The sequence below is a fragment of the Polypterus senegalus genome, chromosome 4, assembly GCF_016835505.1.
Source record: "Polypterus senegalus isolate Bchr_013 chromosome 4, ASM1683550v1, whole genome shotgun sequence".
Lineage (NCBI taxonomy): Eukaryota > Metazoa > Chordata > Cladistia > Polypteriformes > Polypteridae > Polypterus > Polypterus senegalus.
Window position 1 is genome coordinate 153,686,740 of NC_053157.1, and position 19,950 is coordinate 153,706,689.

A 19,950-nucleotide genomic window follows, 5' to 3' on the forward strand; every position below is an offset into this window, starting at 1 on the left:
ATTCCAGATAGATGAAAATCCGCGAAGTAGAAACCATATGTTTGTATGGTTATTTTTATATATTTCAAGCCCTTATAAACTCTCCCACACTATTAACTCTAGACATGAAATAACACCCTTTAGTCAAAAGTTTAAACTGTGCTCCCTGACAAGACAGAGATGACAGTTCTTTCTCACAATTAAAAGAATGCAAACATATCTTCCTCTTCAAAGAATGCGTGTCAGGAGCAGAGAATGTCAGAGAGAGAGCGAGATAAAAGCAAACAATCAAAAAATCAATACGTGCTTTTGGGCTTTTAAGTATGCCGAAGCACCGTGATAAAGCAGCATTTTGTAGAGGTGCGTCCGTATCCTCTAGGCAAACAGCTACTGTGAAAACAGCTCCTCTGCTCACACCCCCTCCGTCAGGCAGAGAGAGTTAGAGAAAGAGAAAAACAAACAATCAAGCACCGCGCGGGAAGCATATCGTATATCATTGAGGAGTTTTATTTAATAAATGTTCTGATTGGGTAGCTTCTAAGCCATCCGCCAATAGCGTCCCTTGTATTAAATCAACTGGGCAAACAAACTGAGGAAGCATGTACCATAAATTAAAAGACCCACTGTCCGCAGAAATCCACAAACCTGCGAAAAATCCGTGATATCTACAAACCGGATTCCAAAAAAGTTGGGACACTAAACAAATTGTGAATAAAAACTGAATGTAATGATGTGGAGATGGCAAATGTCAATATTTTATTTGTAATAGAACGTAGATGACAGATCAAACGTTTAATCCGAGTAAATGTATCATTTTAAAGGAAAAATATGTTGATTCAAAATTTCACGGTGTCAACAAATCCCAAAAAAGTTGGGAAAAGTACAAATAAGAAGCTGGAAAAAGTAAATTTGAGCATAACGAAGAGCTGGAAGACCAATAAACACTAATTAGGTCAATTGGCAACATGATTGGGTATAAAAAGAGCTTCTCAGAGTGGCACTGTCTCTCAGAAGCCAAGATGGGTAGAGGATCACCAATTCCCACAATGTTGCAGAAAGATAGTGGAGCAATATCAGAAAGGTGTTACCCAGCGAAAATTGCAAAGACTTTGCATCTATCATCATCAACTGTGCATAACATCATCCGAAGATTCAGAGAATCTGGAACAATCTCTGTGCGTAAGGGTCAAGGCCGTAAAACCATACTGGATGCCCGTGATCTCCGGGCCCTTAAACGACACTGCACCACTAACAGGAATGCTACTGTAAAGGAAATCACAGAATGGGCTCAGGAATACTTCCAGAAACCATTGTCAGTGAACACAATCCACCGTGCCATCCGCTGTTGCCAGCTGAAACTCTACAGTGCAAAGAAGAAGCCATTTCTAAGCAAGATCCACAAGCTCAGGCGTTGTCACTGGGCCAGGGATCATTTAAAATGGAGTGTGGCAAAATGGAAGACTGTTCTGTGGTCAGACGAGTCACGATTCGAAGTTCTTTTGGAAATCTGGGGCGCCATGTCATCCGGACCAAAGAGGACAAGGACAACCCAAGTTGTTATCAGCGCTCAGTTCAGAAGCCTGCATCTCTGATGGTATGGGGTTGCATGAGTGCGTGTGGCATGGGCAGCTTGCATGTCTGGAAAGGCACCATCAATGCAGAAAAATATATTCAGGTTCTAGAACAACATATGCTCCCATCCAGACGTCATCTCTTTCAGGGAAGACCCTGCATTTTGCAACAAGATAATGCCAGACCACATTCTGCATCAATCACAACATCATGGCTGCATAGGAGAAGGATCCGGGTACTGAAATGGCCAGTCTGCAGTCCAGATCTTTCACCTATAGAGAACATTTGGCGCATCATAAAGAGGAAGGTGCGACAAAGAAGGCCCAAGACGATTGAACAGTTAGAGGCCTGTATTAGACAAGAATGGGAGAGCATTCAAATTTCTAAACTTGAGAAACTGGTGTCCTCGGTCCCCAGACGTCTGTTGAGTGTTGTAAGAAGAAGGGGAGATGCCACACAGTGGTGAAAATGGCCTTGTCCCAACTTTTTTGGGATTTGTTGACACCATGAAATTCTGAATCAACATATTTTTCCTTTAAAATGATACATTTTCTCAGTTTAAACTTTTGTTCCGTGATTTATGTTCTGTTCTGAATAAAATATTAGAAGTTGGCACCTCCACATCATTGCATTCAGTTTTAATTCACGATTTGTATAGTGTCCCAACTTTTTCCGAATATACATATCTATATATATTTGTATATATACATATCTATATATATATATATATATATATATATATATATATATATATATATATATATATATATATATATATATATATATATATATATATATCTATATATATATATATCTATATCTATACCTCCTTTGGGGAGCGAGCAGCTGTTGCTGGGGGTGCCAGAATCCATTGAGGAAGAAAAAATAAAAACATTATTTGTACAAAATCTTAATTTATCTATCCATTCCTAAATAATTAAATGGGCAGGCTATTTCGTATCAGTGCAATACGCTGCTTGTTAAAACGGATGACTCCTGCTCTAACGTGCACTTAGTTCATAATACCCACGCAGCACTATCGTATCTGTTCAAGTTCTATTTAAATTTTAAATACTAGCCAACCCACGGTGTACCATACGCCGCATAATCAGGCCGGTTTTTTAATGATTTTTAAGCACAGGGAGAAAATTAACATTTGAAAAATCGGTAATGTAATAAATCAGCAAGAAATGCAACATTATAACAATGCACAGAACAAACCAACACACAAACGTCCGTGACTGAAAACTGGCGGACCAATCTAGTTGATGTGAGTGAAGGAAATGTAGACGCGCGCCTTCTGTTCTGACAGATGCATCGACGATGTATTGCTGGAAGAGTATGCCACTGGAATGCAGGACACTAAATGAAGATCTCATGGCAAGCCTGAAAGCATAAAATTGGAGCTGTGTGACTCGCGTTCTTTTCGCGGTTCGCTTTTACTCAACATGGGTTAATTTTATGTGCCAGCCTGGATCTCCGAAAGGGAATAGCAGTGGAAAAACCATGGGTCACAGTTCATATTGAGAACAGAGACACGCTTGCAAGCATCTCCCCTTGGACGTGTGGTGACGTGTCAGGATTGTTATATAAAGGAGAGACCTGGTGATAAATTTGACCGTGGATTCTGAAAGCATACGGTCCTTGTCCAGATGGTTGAGCGATGTGTGCGCCATTGTGCCGAAAGCTAAAGCAGAGTTGTATTCCCTGATATGATCACAGTAATTTCGGGACAGCGGGTTCTTGCCAGTAAAGAGGTCTTCCAATAAAAGAGGGGGCTTGGATAGCGGTGGCAAAGACACCTTGCCGGCATGGCAACACTTAGAGTAATGTCCGGATTTGTTGACCTCTGCTGGCCAATGAAGAGCATTGCAAGAAGCACATAGTGCGGTAGGTAGGCCAATTTAATGTTCTTGGACGTGAAAGGCGGTATCTTCTTGAAAAGCCGCAGATGAGAGAATGCGATGTTTGTGCATGAACGATTTAGTGTCGTGTTGACACTGAAGGGAATTGGAATGAGTTGTGTCGAAGCATTGCTGGCAATGTTCACATTGCATAATTCGTTCAGTGGAGTGTGTTTTTAAATGCATGTTGAGAAATCTCTGCACTCAGAATGTTTTTGAAAAAATCGTGCATTCAAAGATCTTTTTGGAATGCGTTTGTTCAGTGGAGTGGGTGTGTAAATGTGCTTTGAGATATTTCTGGCGTTTGAAGGTTTTGGAGCAGTGTTGACACTGAAAAGAATTCATCAGGGAATGTGTTTTGAGATGGTTAGTAAAGTATCTGCGTGCGTGAAAGCGTTTGTCGCAAATTTTGCATACAAATCTTTGCGTTGAATGGATCTGCAAATGGTTGTGGAGATCCATCTCACCTGTGAAGTCCTCGTTACAAAATGTGCAATTGAAGGTGAGAGTGTAATGAGTTCGTAAGTGTTTTTGAGGCGAGAGTTTTCTCGAAGCATTGTTGGCAATGTTCACATTGCATCATTTGGTTAGTGTTGTGTTTTTTCAAATGTGCATTCAGATATCTGTGCACTCTGAAGCTTTTGGAACAAAAGGTGCATTGAAAGTCCTGCGTGGAATGCGTGTGTTCAGGAGAGGGTGTCTTTAAATGTTTTTCAGGAAGAGGAGAGTGGGCAGGTGACGTCACATTAGTGTGGCGAGCAAGTGGGTGTGCGCTGTGTGCACATACCGACAGAGTCAAAAGATGTCACCAGAAGGTAATCACATGGGTATTTGAGAGGCATGAGAACCTCATAATGCCCAAGATCCAAAGGACCGCTAAAGAGCAGGGATATGAAGAGACGCTGGGCCGGATTGTAAACTCAAGGAGAGGCATGAGGACGTTCTTGGAAGTAAATGCTGATAGTAGCTGGAAGGATTTGGGACATTGCCACAATTTCTGCCTCGCCACCATAGACTCCGGACATATTCATGTAATCAGTGTATTGTTGAGCAGACTGTATAACAATGCCCCTGTGACTAAGAACAACGGACACCACGTCACCGAAGTTATCCCAATGTTGGCAAATAAAGCTAACAGCCATGTTACGAAGTTTGAGAGCAACAGTTTCGTCAATGACATTTCTCCAAAAAAACCCGACTGACAAAAACAAACAGTTACGTGAAGCAGGAATTTCTATAACATTGAAAGAAGTGTTGTTTCCATGAAATACATTTGAAGCGGTAGCCATGGAGGGCAAAAGAATAGTCAACGTGGCTCACAGCTGGGTTTGGACAGCAGCACAGACCAAAGTGAGTGAGTATGTATTTGATGAGCTGTTTGATATGGCGGGCAGTGGTCTGAGGTGTGTTCCTGAGTACGTGGGAGGAGGGGTAGAGTTTCTGGGTGGGGCTTCGTTGTTCCTTTCGCATGGTTTTTCATGGTGGACGCGGTCGGGTGTCGAAACCGAAAAGAATAATGAAAAGTCAACGTGGCTTAGACGTGCATGTGGACTCCTAGCACAGACGAAAGGGGCTAACTGGGTGGTCGGTCAGTTTTTGCGTCCGGGCACATGGGCAGGCAGTGTAAATGCCTAGAGGGTAGAAGCGGGCCGGTGAAAAAGGAGTGTTAGAGGGCAGGGAAACGTCTTCCGTATTTCTACAGGAGCATCTAAGAAGATGCATGTTTTTCACAGATGCGAATTACTACATATGGCATGTAAAACAGTTTGCTATGGTTCACGCGGTTGTGCGTCGTAACCGAAAACTCGGTTTTTAAAGACTGCTTACTTCATTCTGTTTTAACCTCAGTTGTAAAGGATTGTTTTAAAGATCCCATGGGATACCCCTCGCAAACTGTTTTACACGCTGCATATGGCGATTTACCTCTGCGAGAAACATGCCTTTATGAACAATCAACGTGCAGGTGCATGTGGCCTCTACGACAGACGAATATAAATGACGCCGTTTCTTCTGTGTCGTCGCGTCCGAGTTGGTGGGTGTGGCTCCACGAGTTATCGTCGTATCCAATGGTCTTGGAGTTGGTGGGCGTGGCTCCTTCCTGCGTGCGCCATCGGTGTCTTACTTGTCAGAGGCTCAGTGAATATTAATGTCTTTCATAGTCATAGCTTATGGTATAGTCTTTTCCCCCTATAGTTAACAAGAGATAGAACCTTCTTACTATAACTGAATAACAGTGTGATAAGAAGCTCAGTTTGTTTGGAACAAGTCCCAGTAAAGAGGGACTTGAAAGACCCATTTTAAGCTTAGAAATGGGATAAGCATACAGTTTTCTGACCGTCTTGAAATGGTTCAGAAATGTTAAGTAAATAGTAAAGATTTGAGATGTAACAAGATTAAGTTTAGAATTGAACTTTTCTTACATTCATTTTTCCTTTTTTGCTATTTCAATTTTCCTTTTTTGTGTGTAAACTGTTTTACTTTAAAACTTAACTAAACTTCAAAAAACGAAGATATTTTGTCTGTGGAATCATTTCTGCGCGTCAGGCTTTTGTTGAATCCCATTTTTTGAGCTGAAGCTGCAGAACTTTGGTAATTTTCGAAAAACGCAACTATGTACTTCTGATACATCAGATTAACTGAGGCCCATAGTCTTGTGAAAATTTCCGAGGCAAAGCTGAGCAACACAGCTAGTTAAATACAGTATATAGATTAAGATACCTCACTCTGAAAATACTAAATGTATCTTTAATCTACAGAAAGTTTTGAAATTGAAACACTGTCAACATACAGTACAATTAAATGTGTTTTAAAATAAAGAAACCCCTCTCTTTTCAGATTTCAAACTGCATTTTTTAATTTTATTAGCAATTTAAGTTTTTATTCAAAGGAGTACAAAAGAAAAAAAAACTAAGACCACAAATTGTAAAAGTGCTTCCAAAACATTATTAAAAATTAGTTGTTCAAGGAAAATAAATGATTTTAGTGTTTAGGAGGGAGAGATTGAGAATTTAAGTTTGGTATGTTGGGTAGAAGCAAACGTAAAGAATGTATTGGCAAAATATTAAAAAAGAATATTTAAAACTGAGACCTTGGCCAACTGACATCAATGGGACATCGGAAAACATCATGCACAGCAATTAGAGAAAATACAGCTCTACTGTATAGGATAATACTTTGGATAAGGAGTAAAACAAACATGGCAAGATGGATGTTCAACTGCAAAAATAATGTAATTATTTTTTTAAAACAAATTTTCACAATGAAGAATGTAATTTTTAATATCTTTATTACCTTCAGAAGTGATTTCTCCTTCCTCTGTGGTATCTGAAAAGAGAATCTCTTCTTCACTTTCTTCTTCAAATGATGACAGGTCACTGGTGTGAACTGAACTCACAGATATATCACTTAGACCTTCAAGATCAGAGTCTTCCAAGGAATATTCTAACATGAGAAAGCAGATATGCAAAAACTGAGTTTTTCTTTGAATTGTAATGGATTTTTAAATATTAACCTTTCAATGTTTTTAAATTGTCTGATATACACTTTTCTGTGGTTAATAAAACTAGCCTTAATATGACTGTTAAATACCTCAAATGTTTTCCTTCAAAATAATGAACACTTTTTTGTTACTTTATAGAATACTTGCAGTTGCTTTCAAATGGGTTTTAACCAGGGACTCTAATTACCTCCATCTTTTCAAATACACGCTGTTATATGGATTTACAACTCTAAAATTAAAATGGTGTATGTAAAAATGTGAACAATGAGGACTTTACATCCATTTAGTGCTAGTTTCTTCCACGTGAAAAAAAAAAATCTTAGAGACACTTGAAATAGGCCAAAATGTCTCAGTGAGAAAATACAAATGTAAACATCCATCCATCCATTATCCAACCCGCTATAATCTAACTACAGGGTCACAGGAGTCTGCTGGAGCCAATCCCAGCCAACACAGGGTACAAGGCAGGAAACAAACCACGGGTAGGGCACCTGCCCACCGCAGCAAATGTAAACAGTAATTACAAATTATGCTGTACATTATCAAACCTAAAAAAATAATTTTTTTTACAATCATGGTTTACATAAATTTGCCGAGTGAAACTGTATTTTAAAGTAAAGCATGTTTTATAAATTTGAACAAATACAACGTGCATGTTTTGCACATTAAAACGTGGTCAAAAAGACACCATTTAAAGAGTAAAACAAATCCAGAGATCTCCAAGACTGCGATTTTGTCTTTCACTATTTTAATCTCCTCCATTGTCAACTGGTCATAAATCAATAAAGAATATATGACACCAAGTTTTGGTTTCAAACAACATCACAATCAGGTATATTTTTTCTATCAGTAGATTACACTGTAGTATTTCTTGTGTCTTGCTCTAACCCTGAGCTCCGACTGTCGTCATGGGGATGGGAACAAAGCTAAAAGTTATAAGTCAACAACCTGAATTGCTACCTGCAAAGCTACTAGGCAATAAAAACCAGCTCCCAGCAGTTCCTACAGTTGATCTGATTGGATGTCTGTTAAGGGTGCAGGGGCTGCTGGGGACAAGAAGGCTGATTAGAGTTTTAAAAGGAGCCCAGTTATACAGAGAGAGACTTGGTGTTGTGTCTGGAGTTACCCATCGGTTTTGTCTTCCTGTTCTTTGCCTGTAGATTATTGTTCTTGTCCTGGATTATGTTCTGTTCGTGTATATGGGCTGTCTGGTGTTTGCCTGCTGTGTGAGGGCTGAAATGAATTGTTTGTCGACCTTAAGAGAAGGAGCGCTCCAATCCCATTACTCTTCATCATCAGGATATACCGATACGACTGTTCTTTACATATACTTACAGAGAGCTGATCTCTGGATTATTCAAACTTCATCATTTCACTACGTTGGTTGTCATTTCCTGTGGACTGTGTTATGAACTTCATCGTGTGTAGTTTCTGTCAGTTGTTTATGGTTGCTTAATTTGTGTTTATTGTATATTGCCAGAAAGAGAACTGTGGTGGGATTGTTTTGATTTGTGTCGTTAGGCTTCCTTTATTATTGTTCAATACATTTCTAAATTTCTGTTTTAATTCTATTTGCTTTTTTCTCTGTGAGGGAGGGTGTGTGAGTCGGGCCAAGGCTGGGTGCGTTCCTGGGATTCCTACCGAAAAAAGAAATAAAATCAACGTCTTTAGGTGGTACAAATCTTTGCTGGGTTTTAGACTGCTGGCAAGAAGTACCAATGTCCAATCTTTCAAGTCTTGAAAAACAAAGGTGTGGCATAAAAACAATCAAAAAACAGAGATGATACTTTACAGATATAAAGGTGTACACTGCATTACAGAATGTTAAAGATTCTGAGTATCATAATGTTTAAAGTTTTGATTTACATAATAAAACATTTCCAAAATATTACCTTCTTTTAACCTCTCTCTGGCTTTCTGTTTGATGTGGTGCTTCTCGTTTTGTGTTTTTGAGTCTTCAGCCTCTTGTTGCTGTACATCCTCGTCTTCTTTTACTTTAGGGATCTGCTTTTCACTTACTTTAATTTTTCCCTCTTCCTGCTTTTCTGGTGTGCTGGTTTCATCTTCATTCACCTCAATCAGCTGTTTTCCAGGCTCTGTCAAGTTACTAATATCTTCAGCAGTATTATTCACCTCTTCCAGGTCAATAGTAGTTTCACCTGTGTTCTCATTTTCTTGAAAGTAGGTTTCATCACTCATGACAAACTCAGGGCTTGTTTTTTCTTTGTCAACTAATTCTTCTTGAGGTCTATCTTTCTCTGAGGCCCCATCACTTATCTGCAATGAATTGCTTCTCTTAGCCATTCGGTCACCTGTTTTGCACACTGAGCTTTCAGTTGATGCCCAGGCAGCACTTGCTTCTTGATTTAAAGAAGTTATTGTATCCAAAATGGACATAGCATCATTAGCCACTGTGGCAACTGGTCCAGAGGATAAACCTGTATTAAAAACACTGGTGTTAATAAATAAAACAATGGATCTTTAGGAATCGATCTTAACTCCTCAAAACAGTCAAGTGGAACAAACTTTTGTAATATTTATATTTAAAAAATATGCCAGTTATTATTTCCAAAGATGACATTTAAAAAATGGTTTAGGCTAAAACTACTACATAAATGATAGTTACACAACTCTCGGCATATTCAAAATCTCATTACTAGCTGTTAAAACTTCAGTGCCTAGCATTAAATTCTCATTACAAAGGACAAGCAAGCTCAGAGACATCGAGACCAACATTAATGAAGCATGTACGCTATCTTGACAATTACTACAATTTCCTGATATTATGCTGAAAAAGATAATGAGTAACATCCACTCTTTTCCTTGTAACACACAGGTGCTTGCTGAGGATTTTCACCAAATCACCGGATATGCGTTCAGAATGTGTTCTGGAGGCATACTGTATGTGAAAAATTCATCACAGTGTCAGCATGTGAAATGTCAAAAATCTGATAACAAATATGAAAACAACAGGGCAAAATTAATTGTGAGTTGCCAAGTGATGCGCGGAATGACTCAAGTTGAACTCAATCCATAGCCGATGATAAAGACATAAACCAACAAAACCACCGGTTTTGGTCAAAAAATCATCACCCACTCAGGTGATGATATTCCTGATGTTGCCAACAAGGTAATTTTACATTAACAGTGTTCAATAATGAGTTCATAAACAGAAGTTAAAGAGTATTACAGCAATGACTTCAATAGTTTTTGACACACAAAATATCACCATTAACAGTGTTAATCTGTCATACTGCCTTATCTTCTAAAAAGACGTTTAAGCTTTCATCATGCTTTTGATCAAACTAGATCCCCAAAAAGGCATGTATATTGGGACTTGCCGAGGTAAAAGGGCATAAGATCAACAGTACTAACACAGGAAGCAACAAACAATAGCAATGACACAGGAAGCAACAAACAGTAGCACAACTTGATTCCTTACCAAACAAGGCATCACAGCTATTTCAAAATGAATCATCATGAGTTCCCCACAATCCCCAGATTTGCCATGACCACCAACACATCTCAAGGACATTCTTTCACTCACATTGGTGTTTATCTTCCTGATCCAGTCTTTGATCCTGAGAAACTACACATGGCTTTCACCAGAGGACAGCACAAATAAACCATCCCCATCCACATAACCAACATAAAGGAGCATAGCAATATCTTTCCCTACCATTTTACCTTTACTAATAAAGTTATGCTAAAAGATACCCTAAACAACTAAAAGTTAATTCAAAGCAAATCAAATTAAATTAAAACTCCCCAATAAATGACATAATATTTAATTTTGGCCTGGCATTTTTCATATTTTTCCATTTTTTACACTTTGGCATCTTTAAAATGCACTGTTACAACAAAAAGTCTGAAGATTATATACAAGGCAATCTATATGAAAAAGTGTTAATATAGTCATTTTTTAACACTTAAAATACTACCTGGAGTTGCTGTTATGTAAGGTTGCAAATCTTCACACTGATCAGAACCAAAATGGGACTCATCTTTTTGGTTTACTGAGGCAAGATATTCATGAACCACTCTTTCCACTTGAGGTCTAAAAATCCGGTGAATTTTAGGATCTACAACCTGAGTTATTATCCGATCAACTCCAGCCTCAAGCATTCCTGATCTGAAAGAAACATTAAGAACATCAAAACCTTTGGATATAAATGCCTTATTCTTGTCTTTAAATTAAAATACAGATGTTAAGTCTTCAAATGTTATGTAAGATATGAGTGTTTAATTGCTGGCGAAGACATTGGTAATAATGCATCTTTAAAATAAAGTCAAAAAACTAGATTAGTAGGAAAAATAGGATGGTAAAAGCATAATTAGCAAGAAATAAAATCATTTCAGTTTTCACTTACTGCACAGTAAGGTGCATTCTAATACTAATGAATTTACAAGTTATTCTCAAGTTTCCTTCCTTATTTACATATTTCCTTATTTAGGAAACAGGTTTCAAATGTACTCTCTCATATGGAAGTTTTGTGTAAAGAAAAAAAAAAATCACTGAAACAATCACCAGGAATTAGTGACATTTACTAGAAAACGACTGAGCGAGTAACATCACTGGTGTAGTACTGAGCTGGTGGAAGAACTCAGATTCTAAGAATCAACAAGGTGGTACGAACTATGACATGTTTGGCCAGCCAGTTCTTTAAAACTGTTGGTCTTTCATTTAAGAAATTACAAAAAAAAAAAAAAAGCCAAGGTGTCAGTGAGTAGTTTCCTATATCATCAAAAAGAACTTAATAGAAATACTGAGCCACACTTTTAAAGCTTACTAGCTGAAATACCCGGCATTGCCCAGGAGGAAAATAAAGTGTTTTTTTTTTTTTTTTTTAAATAATTAAAAAAAACACAACTTTAAAAATAAAAATAAATTAACAAACAATAAAGACTCACTAATGTGCTTGTGTTGCGGTCTTGTATGTATGTTATCATCCTGTTGACGCTTGGAACCAGCCAACTCTATTCAATTTCAAAAGCAACAGGGGTGCGGTGGTGCTCAAACATAAAAAACTAGCCAACCCGCGGCGTACCATACGCCGCATAATCAGGCCGTTTTTTTAATGATTTTTAAGCACAGGGAGAAAATTAACATTTGAAAAATCGGTAATGTAATAAATCAGCAAGAAAAGCAACATTGTAACAATGCACAGAACGAACCAACACACAATCGTCCGTGACTGAAAACTGGCAGACCGCAATCGCGCCTTCTCTTGCCAGATGGAGGGATGGGGGTGCACAGAGCGGAGTGTGGAATGGGAGGAGAGGAGAAGGACGTCCATTCAGCTCCCCCTGTCATGCTAGTCTGCTGAATTCTCGTTCAGAATTGTACTGCCCACTCATGTGCCCACCTCCAACTCGTCACTTGAGACGTTGGCTGCTTTTCTTAATATAATCCACCAAGACACCCGACCACGGTAGTAGCGAGGTGGGAGGGGGGTGTGCACAAAGGGTAAGGACGCAACCAGTGGGAGCGTATGAGTCGCACTTGGTGGGAATTCCACGGTTTGCAGCCTAAATGGGGTTCAACGGCTTACCCACAACCTCTCTTACCCAGGTAGACACACGCTCAATCTCATGCATAATTATTTATTGAATGCTAAACACTTCTGGAAAGACACGGTTGTCTAAAACATGTGGTTTGTGAGAATACAACAGTAAGTGAATGAAAAGATGGAACTCTGGAGAGAGCAAAGTACAACACAATAGTGAACCCGCGGCATAACAAACGCTGCATAATTGTTTATTGATGGTTTAACACTTCTGGAAAGACACAGTTGTCTAAAAAGGGAGGGTTTGAGGATACAACAGAAAGTGAATGAAAAGATGGAACTATGGAGAGAGCAACATATAATTGTCCATGAGTGAAGAAGACGGTCTTGGAGTTGGGGGGCGTGGCTCCTCCCTGCGTGCGCCATAGGTGTCTTACTTGTCGGCTTAGTGAATCCACACCCCTTCCGGCGTGCTTTCCATGGTTGTCTTGTCTTAGTGAATTTTATATATACAGTAATCCCTCCTCGATCGCGGGGGTTGCGTTCCAGACCCCCCCGCGATAGGTGAAAATCCGCGAAGTAGAAACCATATGTTTGTATGTTTATTTTTATATATTTTAAGCCCTTATAAACTCTCCCACACTGTTAACATTATTAGAGACCTCTAGACATGAAATAACACCCTTTAGTCAAACGTTTAAACTGTGCTCCATTACAAGACAGAGATGACAGTTCTTTCTCACAATTAAAAGAAAGCAAATATATCTTATCTTTAAAGGAGCGCCGTCAGGAGCAGAAAATGTCAGAGAGAGCGCTCGCAAAGAAAAGCAAACAATCAAAAAATCAATACATGCTTTTAAGTATACAGAAGCACCGCGATAAAGCCGCATTTTGTAGAAGAGCGTCCGTGTCCTCTGTGCAAACAAGCGCCACGCGGGAAGCATATCTTATAGCATTGAGGAGTTTTAGTTAATATGCAATACATGCTCTGATTGGGTAGCTTTTAAGCCAACCGCCAATAGCATCCCTTGTATGAAATCAACTGGGTAATCAAACTGAGGAAGCATGTAACCTAAATTAAAAGACCCATTGTCCATGAAAGCGTAACCAGCAAAAATCCATGATATATATTTAGATATGCTTACATTTAAAATCCAGCGATAGACTGAAACCGCTGAAAGTCAAAGCGATACAGCGAGGATTACTATATATATAGATATATATAGATATAGATATATATAGATATAGATATATATAGATATAGATATATATATAGATATATATATATATATATATATATATATAGATATAGATATAGATATAGATATATATATATATATATATATATATATAGATATATAGATATATATATATATATATATATCTATACTAATAAAAGGCAAAGCCCTCACTCACTCACTCACTCATCACTAATTCTCCAACTTCCCGTGTGGGTGGAAGGCTGAAATTTGGCAGGTTCATTCCTTACAGCTTCCTTACAAAAGTTGGGCGGTTTTATATCGAAATTCTACGCGTAATGGTCATAACTAGAAGCTGTTTTTCTCCATTTACTGTAATGGAGATGAGCTTCAACGCCGTGGGGGGAGTTTAGTGTGACATCATCACGCCTCCCACGTAATCACGCAGTACATAGAAAACCAGGAAGACCTCCAAAAGCGCTGAAGAAAACATGCATTATATAATTGAGAAGGCAGCGAAACAATAAGAAGCGGCGAGTGACATATACAACCATATTCATGACTTCTGCTACTTCGGAAACAAAGCACGATGTAAACCTACACTTTAGATTAAGTTCATAGACAGGCTGCCGCTGGCGTTTGTAATTTAGTGCCTGCCCATATAACGCCGTCCGTCAGCGGCAATCCAATAGCAAACTCCCACTAAATATTCACGGGTGAAGGACTGTGCTTATGGAGAGGAAGATGAGATGGTCAGGGTGGTATTTGACACAAACTCAGCGAAACTGCGAGAGAAAGTTTTAAGTGCCAGGACTAAGGTAACATTAAATACAGCCATGGACACAGCACGAGATGGCACCAGCACAGCTGGGAACCTTCGATGCATGTACACCGAGCGGCTCACGTGAACTGGCGCAGTGCACAGATAAAAGCAACAGTTCCAAAGAGCGCTGAACAAAAACCGAATTACACAATTGATAGATAGATAGATAATTTATTAATCCCAAGGGGAAATTCACATTCAATTGAAAAGGCAGCAAAAAATATGAAGCGTCTGATAAGCATATTCATAAATCCAGCTACTGCGGAAACAAAGCACACGGTGGAAAAAGTCAATGTCCCGCTAAAGGAAGACAGTGTTAAAAAAAAAAACCCGTGCATGCAGTGTGTCAGGTCTCAGATAAAGAAGAAGACGAGCTGTTTATTGATGCAGTAAGAAACGAATCGATGAAAGAAACCTGTCATCTTTACAACGATTGACAAACACGGAATGTAACTTGAACACAACACATCCTACAAATACGAACCTGATTGAAAGAAATAATGATAATCAAATCCTTGATGACAGCAACACTCAGTAACACTCACAAAACAAATACTGTATATTGACAGTCATGTTACGTTATTTTTAAAATGTTCCCTTTTCTTTTTCTAGCTTTTTTAACACACTACTTCTCCGCTGCGATACGCGGGTATATATATATGTATATATATATCCCGATCTACATACTCGAATAATGGATACTTTATTCGCCATCAATGATTGTTTTGGTAAAGCCATACTTAGTGTATTCATTAGATGAACGGTAAAAAAGTAAGAGCGAGGGGAGGATGACTTATTGAGGCATGCAGGCTGTAGTGCGTCAACTCTATCTGAATTGCGCGATCACATTTGAAAAAATATATCTTTTCAAGTTCTATTTAGTCCATATGTGTCAAACTCAAGGGCCACGGGCCACATCCGGCCCGGCGTGTAATTATATCCGGCCCACGAGATCATTTTATATACTGTATTATTGTTATTAATGGCCCGGGTATATGAAGCGCTGGTAACACAATAAACTACAGATCCCATAGTGCAGCGCTTCCTTTTCTTTTTCATTGCTTCTTTAACACACTACTTCTCCGCTGCGAAGCGCGGGTATTTTGCTAGTAGATATATATAGATATATAGATATATATAGATATATATAGAGAACTTTGGGGAGAACTTTGTGCCCGTTCCGAGGCGGTGGGGGGATGGAATAGTAGACTGCTTGCTGCTTGTCCTGATCAGCACATTTAGAAGACAAAACATGCTGACGGAGAGGTACGAAGGGATTTAAGGTGGACCAGATTTATGAGTTTTTTCGTAGGCTTTGGTAATTCTAGTGTTAATAGCATTACAAACTGAGGAAACAGCTACATGAAAATGCTTTGTTATCTTCTTGTAGCCTTCTCCTGATTTGAGAACAATTACAATTATTTTATTTTTCTTAGTGGTAGGCAGCTGCTTAGAGGAACCCAAGACTTTAGATTTTTGGGACAGATAATTAATACAGCTTTGCAATTTGTGTTTCCTAATGAGGACTATGAACAAGCCATAGCTCAAAAAAGCTAATTAAGGTAGGAGACCTTGGTAAAAGTTATGTGAGACCTCAAATATCTTGGGGTGCTCAAACATTTGCATGGTGCTCCTTTCCTTTTTAAAATGTAAAATTGTACAAAACAAAAACAATACACTAATCTTGATTAAAATACTGAAAAGAAATGTACCATCTTTAACTTTATACCTTTGGAGATCAGTTCATCTTCTGCTTATTTAATTATTCACAGTAACAGATACTTTAAGCAAGGGTGCACACATTTTTGCATGCCACTTTACCTCTACGAGAGGCACTTGCTGTGGTTTCATAATACAAAACAGACAGGAAAATAGAATTTACGAGTTACAATGTAACATTCACATTTCATCTCATTCATGAACTGAAGAATAATAACCAACATAAATTTTGTGGTCAAACTACGTTTGGAGATAGGTACAAATTTAATGTGTTTATTTTGCCTTTAAAGAGAAAAAAAAAGTAATTTTATGCTTGATTGCTTTTTGTGCAAACAAAGTAGCAAATCAGTGCCATCTTCACATTACTTCCAAAAGAGGGGTGCTAAGTGTGCTACAGCACCGCCAACCAGTGGACACAGCAACAAAAGCATATGATAATATTATGTTTAAAATATATAACACTGGTTATGACAAATGTGCTCTCAGATTACTCCTGTGAGGAAGTCGGATATTTACAGATAAGCTAGTTCTACTAGCTAATAATAGTGCAAATGAGGAGCAAAGTGCTGCATGTTGATTGGCAGGTAAGAATTAAACTGTACTCTCTGTATATGACAATTATGACCCTATAATCCTATAAACCTATAAAAGGCTGAAAACAAATGCACATGAACACAATAACGTCGAAAAGTGAATTAGCTTCGGTACAGTAGTTGCAACAGAAAGACAAAACATTTGGGATGCATTTCAAATCTTTGTAAATGTTATAAACAGTGTTTGCAAGGATTATGTTTAAAAATAAAATCAGTTTAAATAAATGGTATTTCTCTAAAAGGCTGAGTTCAAAATGTTTTGATCACCCATTATAAAGAAGGTTCACTGTAAAAGAATAAAATTTAAAAACACCTTAAACGTAATTGCACATGCTGTTATTTCCCAAGTTTCTGTTTTTAAGGAATTCTTACAAAGAGAAAAAAAGGTAATTTACTGTACATACTGGTTATTTATTAAAATTTCCTGATTAAATGGGTATTTGAGTCCAAGGCATATAACGTGATGGATGCACATTCCACTTACAGTTGGTTGTTGCCTTGAATGTTGTATTCCCCTAAACTATGTACTGCATAAAGTAGATTTAAAAACTCCAAAAATACTCCTTTCAAGCAGTACCCGCCTAATGAGCACAAATTTAGAATGACATTCCGCTATCAGTGTCACTTTGAATTGAAATACCGGTGTTTGTTTCATTGATTGTAAAATTAAATGAGAACAAGGGTAGACAAAAAGTTTCTAAGAACTAAGAAAATTCCACTAAGAAGTTGTAAATTAAAAGAAAAGAGGTCTAAGGGAATAAAATGATTCCATATGAAGAAAGCACAAAAACAGACATAATTATCTATTCTAACAAAAATGTTAAGTGAAGAATCAGACCAGTTAATTAAACAAAGATTTATTCTAGGAATCTGCTTGTGGAACTGATTGTGTATAAAACCTGTAACCAGAGATATTGGCCAGGCTTTCATTTTTGGAAACAACATCAAACAGAAACAAATAATCTTTGCTGTGGTGTAGTTATTTTGAGCTCTGACTAAATATGCAATCAATAAGGCTGTAAGGTAAATTATGGAAAAATGAAAAACAGAAACTACCTTCAGATGTATTTGAAGTAGGTGTAATATTGTGAAAAGGTGTGCAGGTATTCATTAGGGAAAAGAGCTAAAGTGGGAATAATTTTACTGCATATTTGATACAGCTGGTTTAGAAAATGAATGTATAGATGGATGTAAACTGCGTGATAATGGGCATTGCAAACAACGAAAAGTACATTTGCCATACTGCTTATAACAGGTATTATACAGATGATTAACCTAGGCTTATGTTAACGTAACTGATTCCGAAACCTTAGACAGATGCTCTATAAAACATTTAGTACGTAGTGCCCCCATTCTACAATATGCAAAAGCAACATTTTAAGATGATCTAAAGATGAAAACAAATCGTCTCCAAGATAATAAAAAAAAAAATCATATAAAACTGAAGTATAAAACTTACTGTAGAACAAGCTGTCGGATGTTGTTCCTCAACTGGTTCTTATTCAAGTGGGGACTCCAAGTATGATTAGAAAGATGATTGGATACAAAATTGTCAACGCGCTGCCTTAAGTTCAAATAGGCAGGCTACAAGAAGCAGAAAATAGATATAAATCGTCATCACCATGGAAAATGACATACATACGCATCGTCACACACTAGCTTTGGCCAGTTTCGGAGTCAAATTAACACCTACAATTCTTACCACAAGCCAAATTACTGCAGCCTCCGTTACAATGCTAAAGTGTTTATACAAACCTTAGTGTCCACATCAGCCAAGCAGTCTCTTCTAAACTGGTCGAACAGTCCCTGACTCTTCAAATGATTTACAATCATGGAAACTAGCTTCGGGTCTCCAGGTGGTAAACCAGCCATGATGCCTTTTTTGTTTCTTACAGCTTGCTTGGGTTTTTGATTAAAAATTAAATTAGCTGAAAAATTCCAGCACACAAACAAATATGCAAAAACGGTTCAGTCGACCATCGTATAGCTGTTATGATTCCCTGTGTCCCTGGAACCGCACGAGCCGGAAGTTGACAGAAGCTAACAAATGACGAAGCGCAAAAAGAAAACAAGATGAGGGCTCGAACTGTCGGCTTCGCTTGGGATCGACGGCGACAGCGACCTCTGCTGATTCTCAATTCGGAATGTAGTGGACTGAGCAGCGTTTCGTCTTTTGACAAGCATCTAAGTTTCCACATTTGACAATACAAATCTCTTCACATTATTAAACAAAATCCTCTAAAACAAAGCCATTCTAATTAAAAAAAATAGAAACTTTGTATAAGAAGTACCTGGATATAGGATTTTGTGAAGATAGAAAACAATACATCTGTGGATACATTTGTCGGTCAGTCATTTAAGAGATTTTTTTTTTTGCGTGATAGAATGGCGTCATGGCCGCCTCAGATCCTTAACAGCTGATTCGAGTTACAATGGAGAAGTCCTCTTTGGATTGGGCATGGCATCCAGTTTCCTTTGGAAACTTCAGCTTTCTGACACTTTTGAAAACCATGCAGTTAACGTTATATTGAACCCTTTTAAGTGCATGTGTGTGCATGTGTATAAGGATGCCTGGATATTGACTGGCATTCCAAAATGAGTTGGTTCTTGCCATATTCCTAGCCTTAGTAGTAGAAGATCCAGTTCCAAATGCATTTTTAACAGAAAACATAGGCTGAGATAATTGATGAATGGATGGATTCCATCTTGATGGATGTACGATTATAAAAAAGAGAACTGAAGGAAAAATCTTGAAAAAGCATTGTAGGACTAAATGAATAAAGGATATGAAATTGTCATGTCTTTTTCCTAATGTTGTTCTTTATGGCATTCTCTTTCGGGTACCACTTAATCTCTCTCAGATGCAAAACAACACCATGTAGTAGCTAGCATTACCAGATCTCGTGAGATAAAGAAAATAAGCCAAACCACTTCAAGGCAGAAGTAAGGAATGGGCACTGAGAGTCAGGCGGGGGAGTGTGGCATTTACAGTTTGGATCATTTAGAGATGAGTGTGGATATATGTGAATTTAAACCTCAGTGTACAAAAGATATTATGACACACTAATTCCAAAACAATCTCTTTCATTCATTAAGCAATTTCCATTTCCTTCTTTACGAATCTGGGAGCTCTACTACTTTCTGGATTATTTTTA

At 38.0% G+C, this 19,950-nt stretch overlaps 1 protein-coding gene across 3 annotated transcripts in view; it reads right to left on the reverse strand.

Moving 5' to 3' along the window:
- Window positions 1–18,826, reverse strand: part of bod1l1 (biorientation of chromosomes in cell division 1-like 1) — a 153,161-nt gene extending 134,335 nt beyond the window's left edge. For 2 of the 3 annotated variants that reach the window (XM_039751505.1, XM_039751504.1), the window contains exons 1-5: window positions 18,551–18,825; window positions 18,255–18,379; window positions 10,896–11,086; window positions 8,847–9,392; window positions 6,747–6,896 (exon numbers count right to left, since the gene is read on the reverse strand). In XM_039751505.1, coding sequence (XP_039607439.1) covers window positions 6,747–6,896; window positions 8,847–9,392; window positions 10,896–11,086; window positions 18,255–18,379; window positions 18,551–18,667 — 1,129 coding nt within the window. In that variant the 5' untranslated portion in view covers window positions 18,668–18,825. Of the gene's footprint in view, window positions 1–6,746; window positions 6,897–8,846; window positions 9,393–10,895; window positions 11,087–18,254; window positions 18,380–18,550 lie in introns of all 3 variants that reach the window. The other variant, XM_039751506.1, reaches the window with a different exon arrangement.
- Window positions 18,827–19,950: the final 1,124 nt, after the last annotated feature.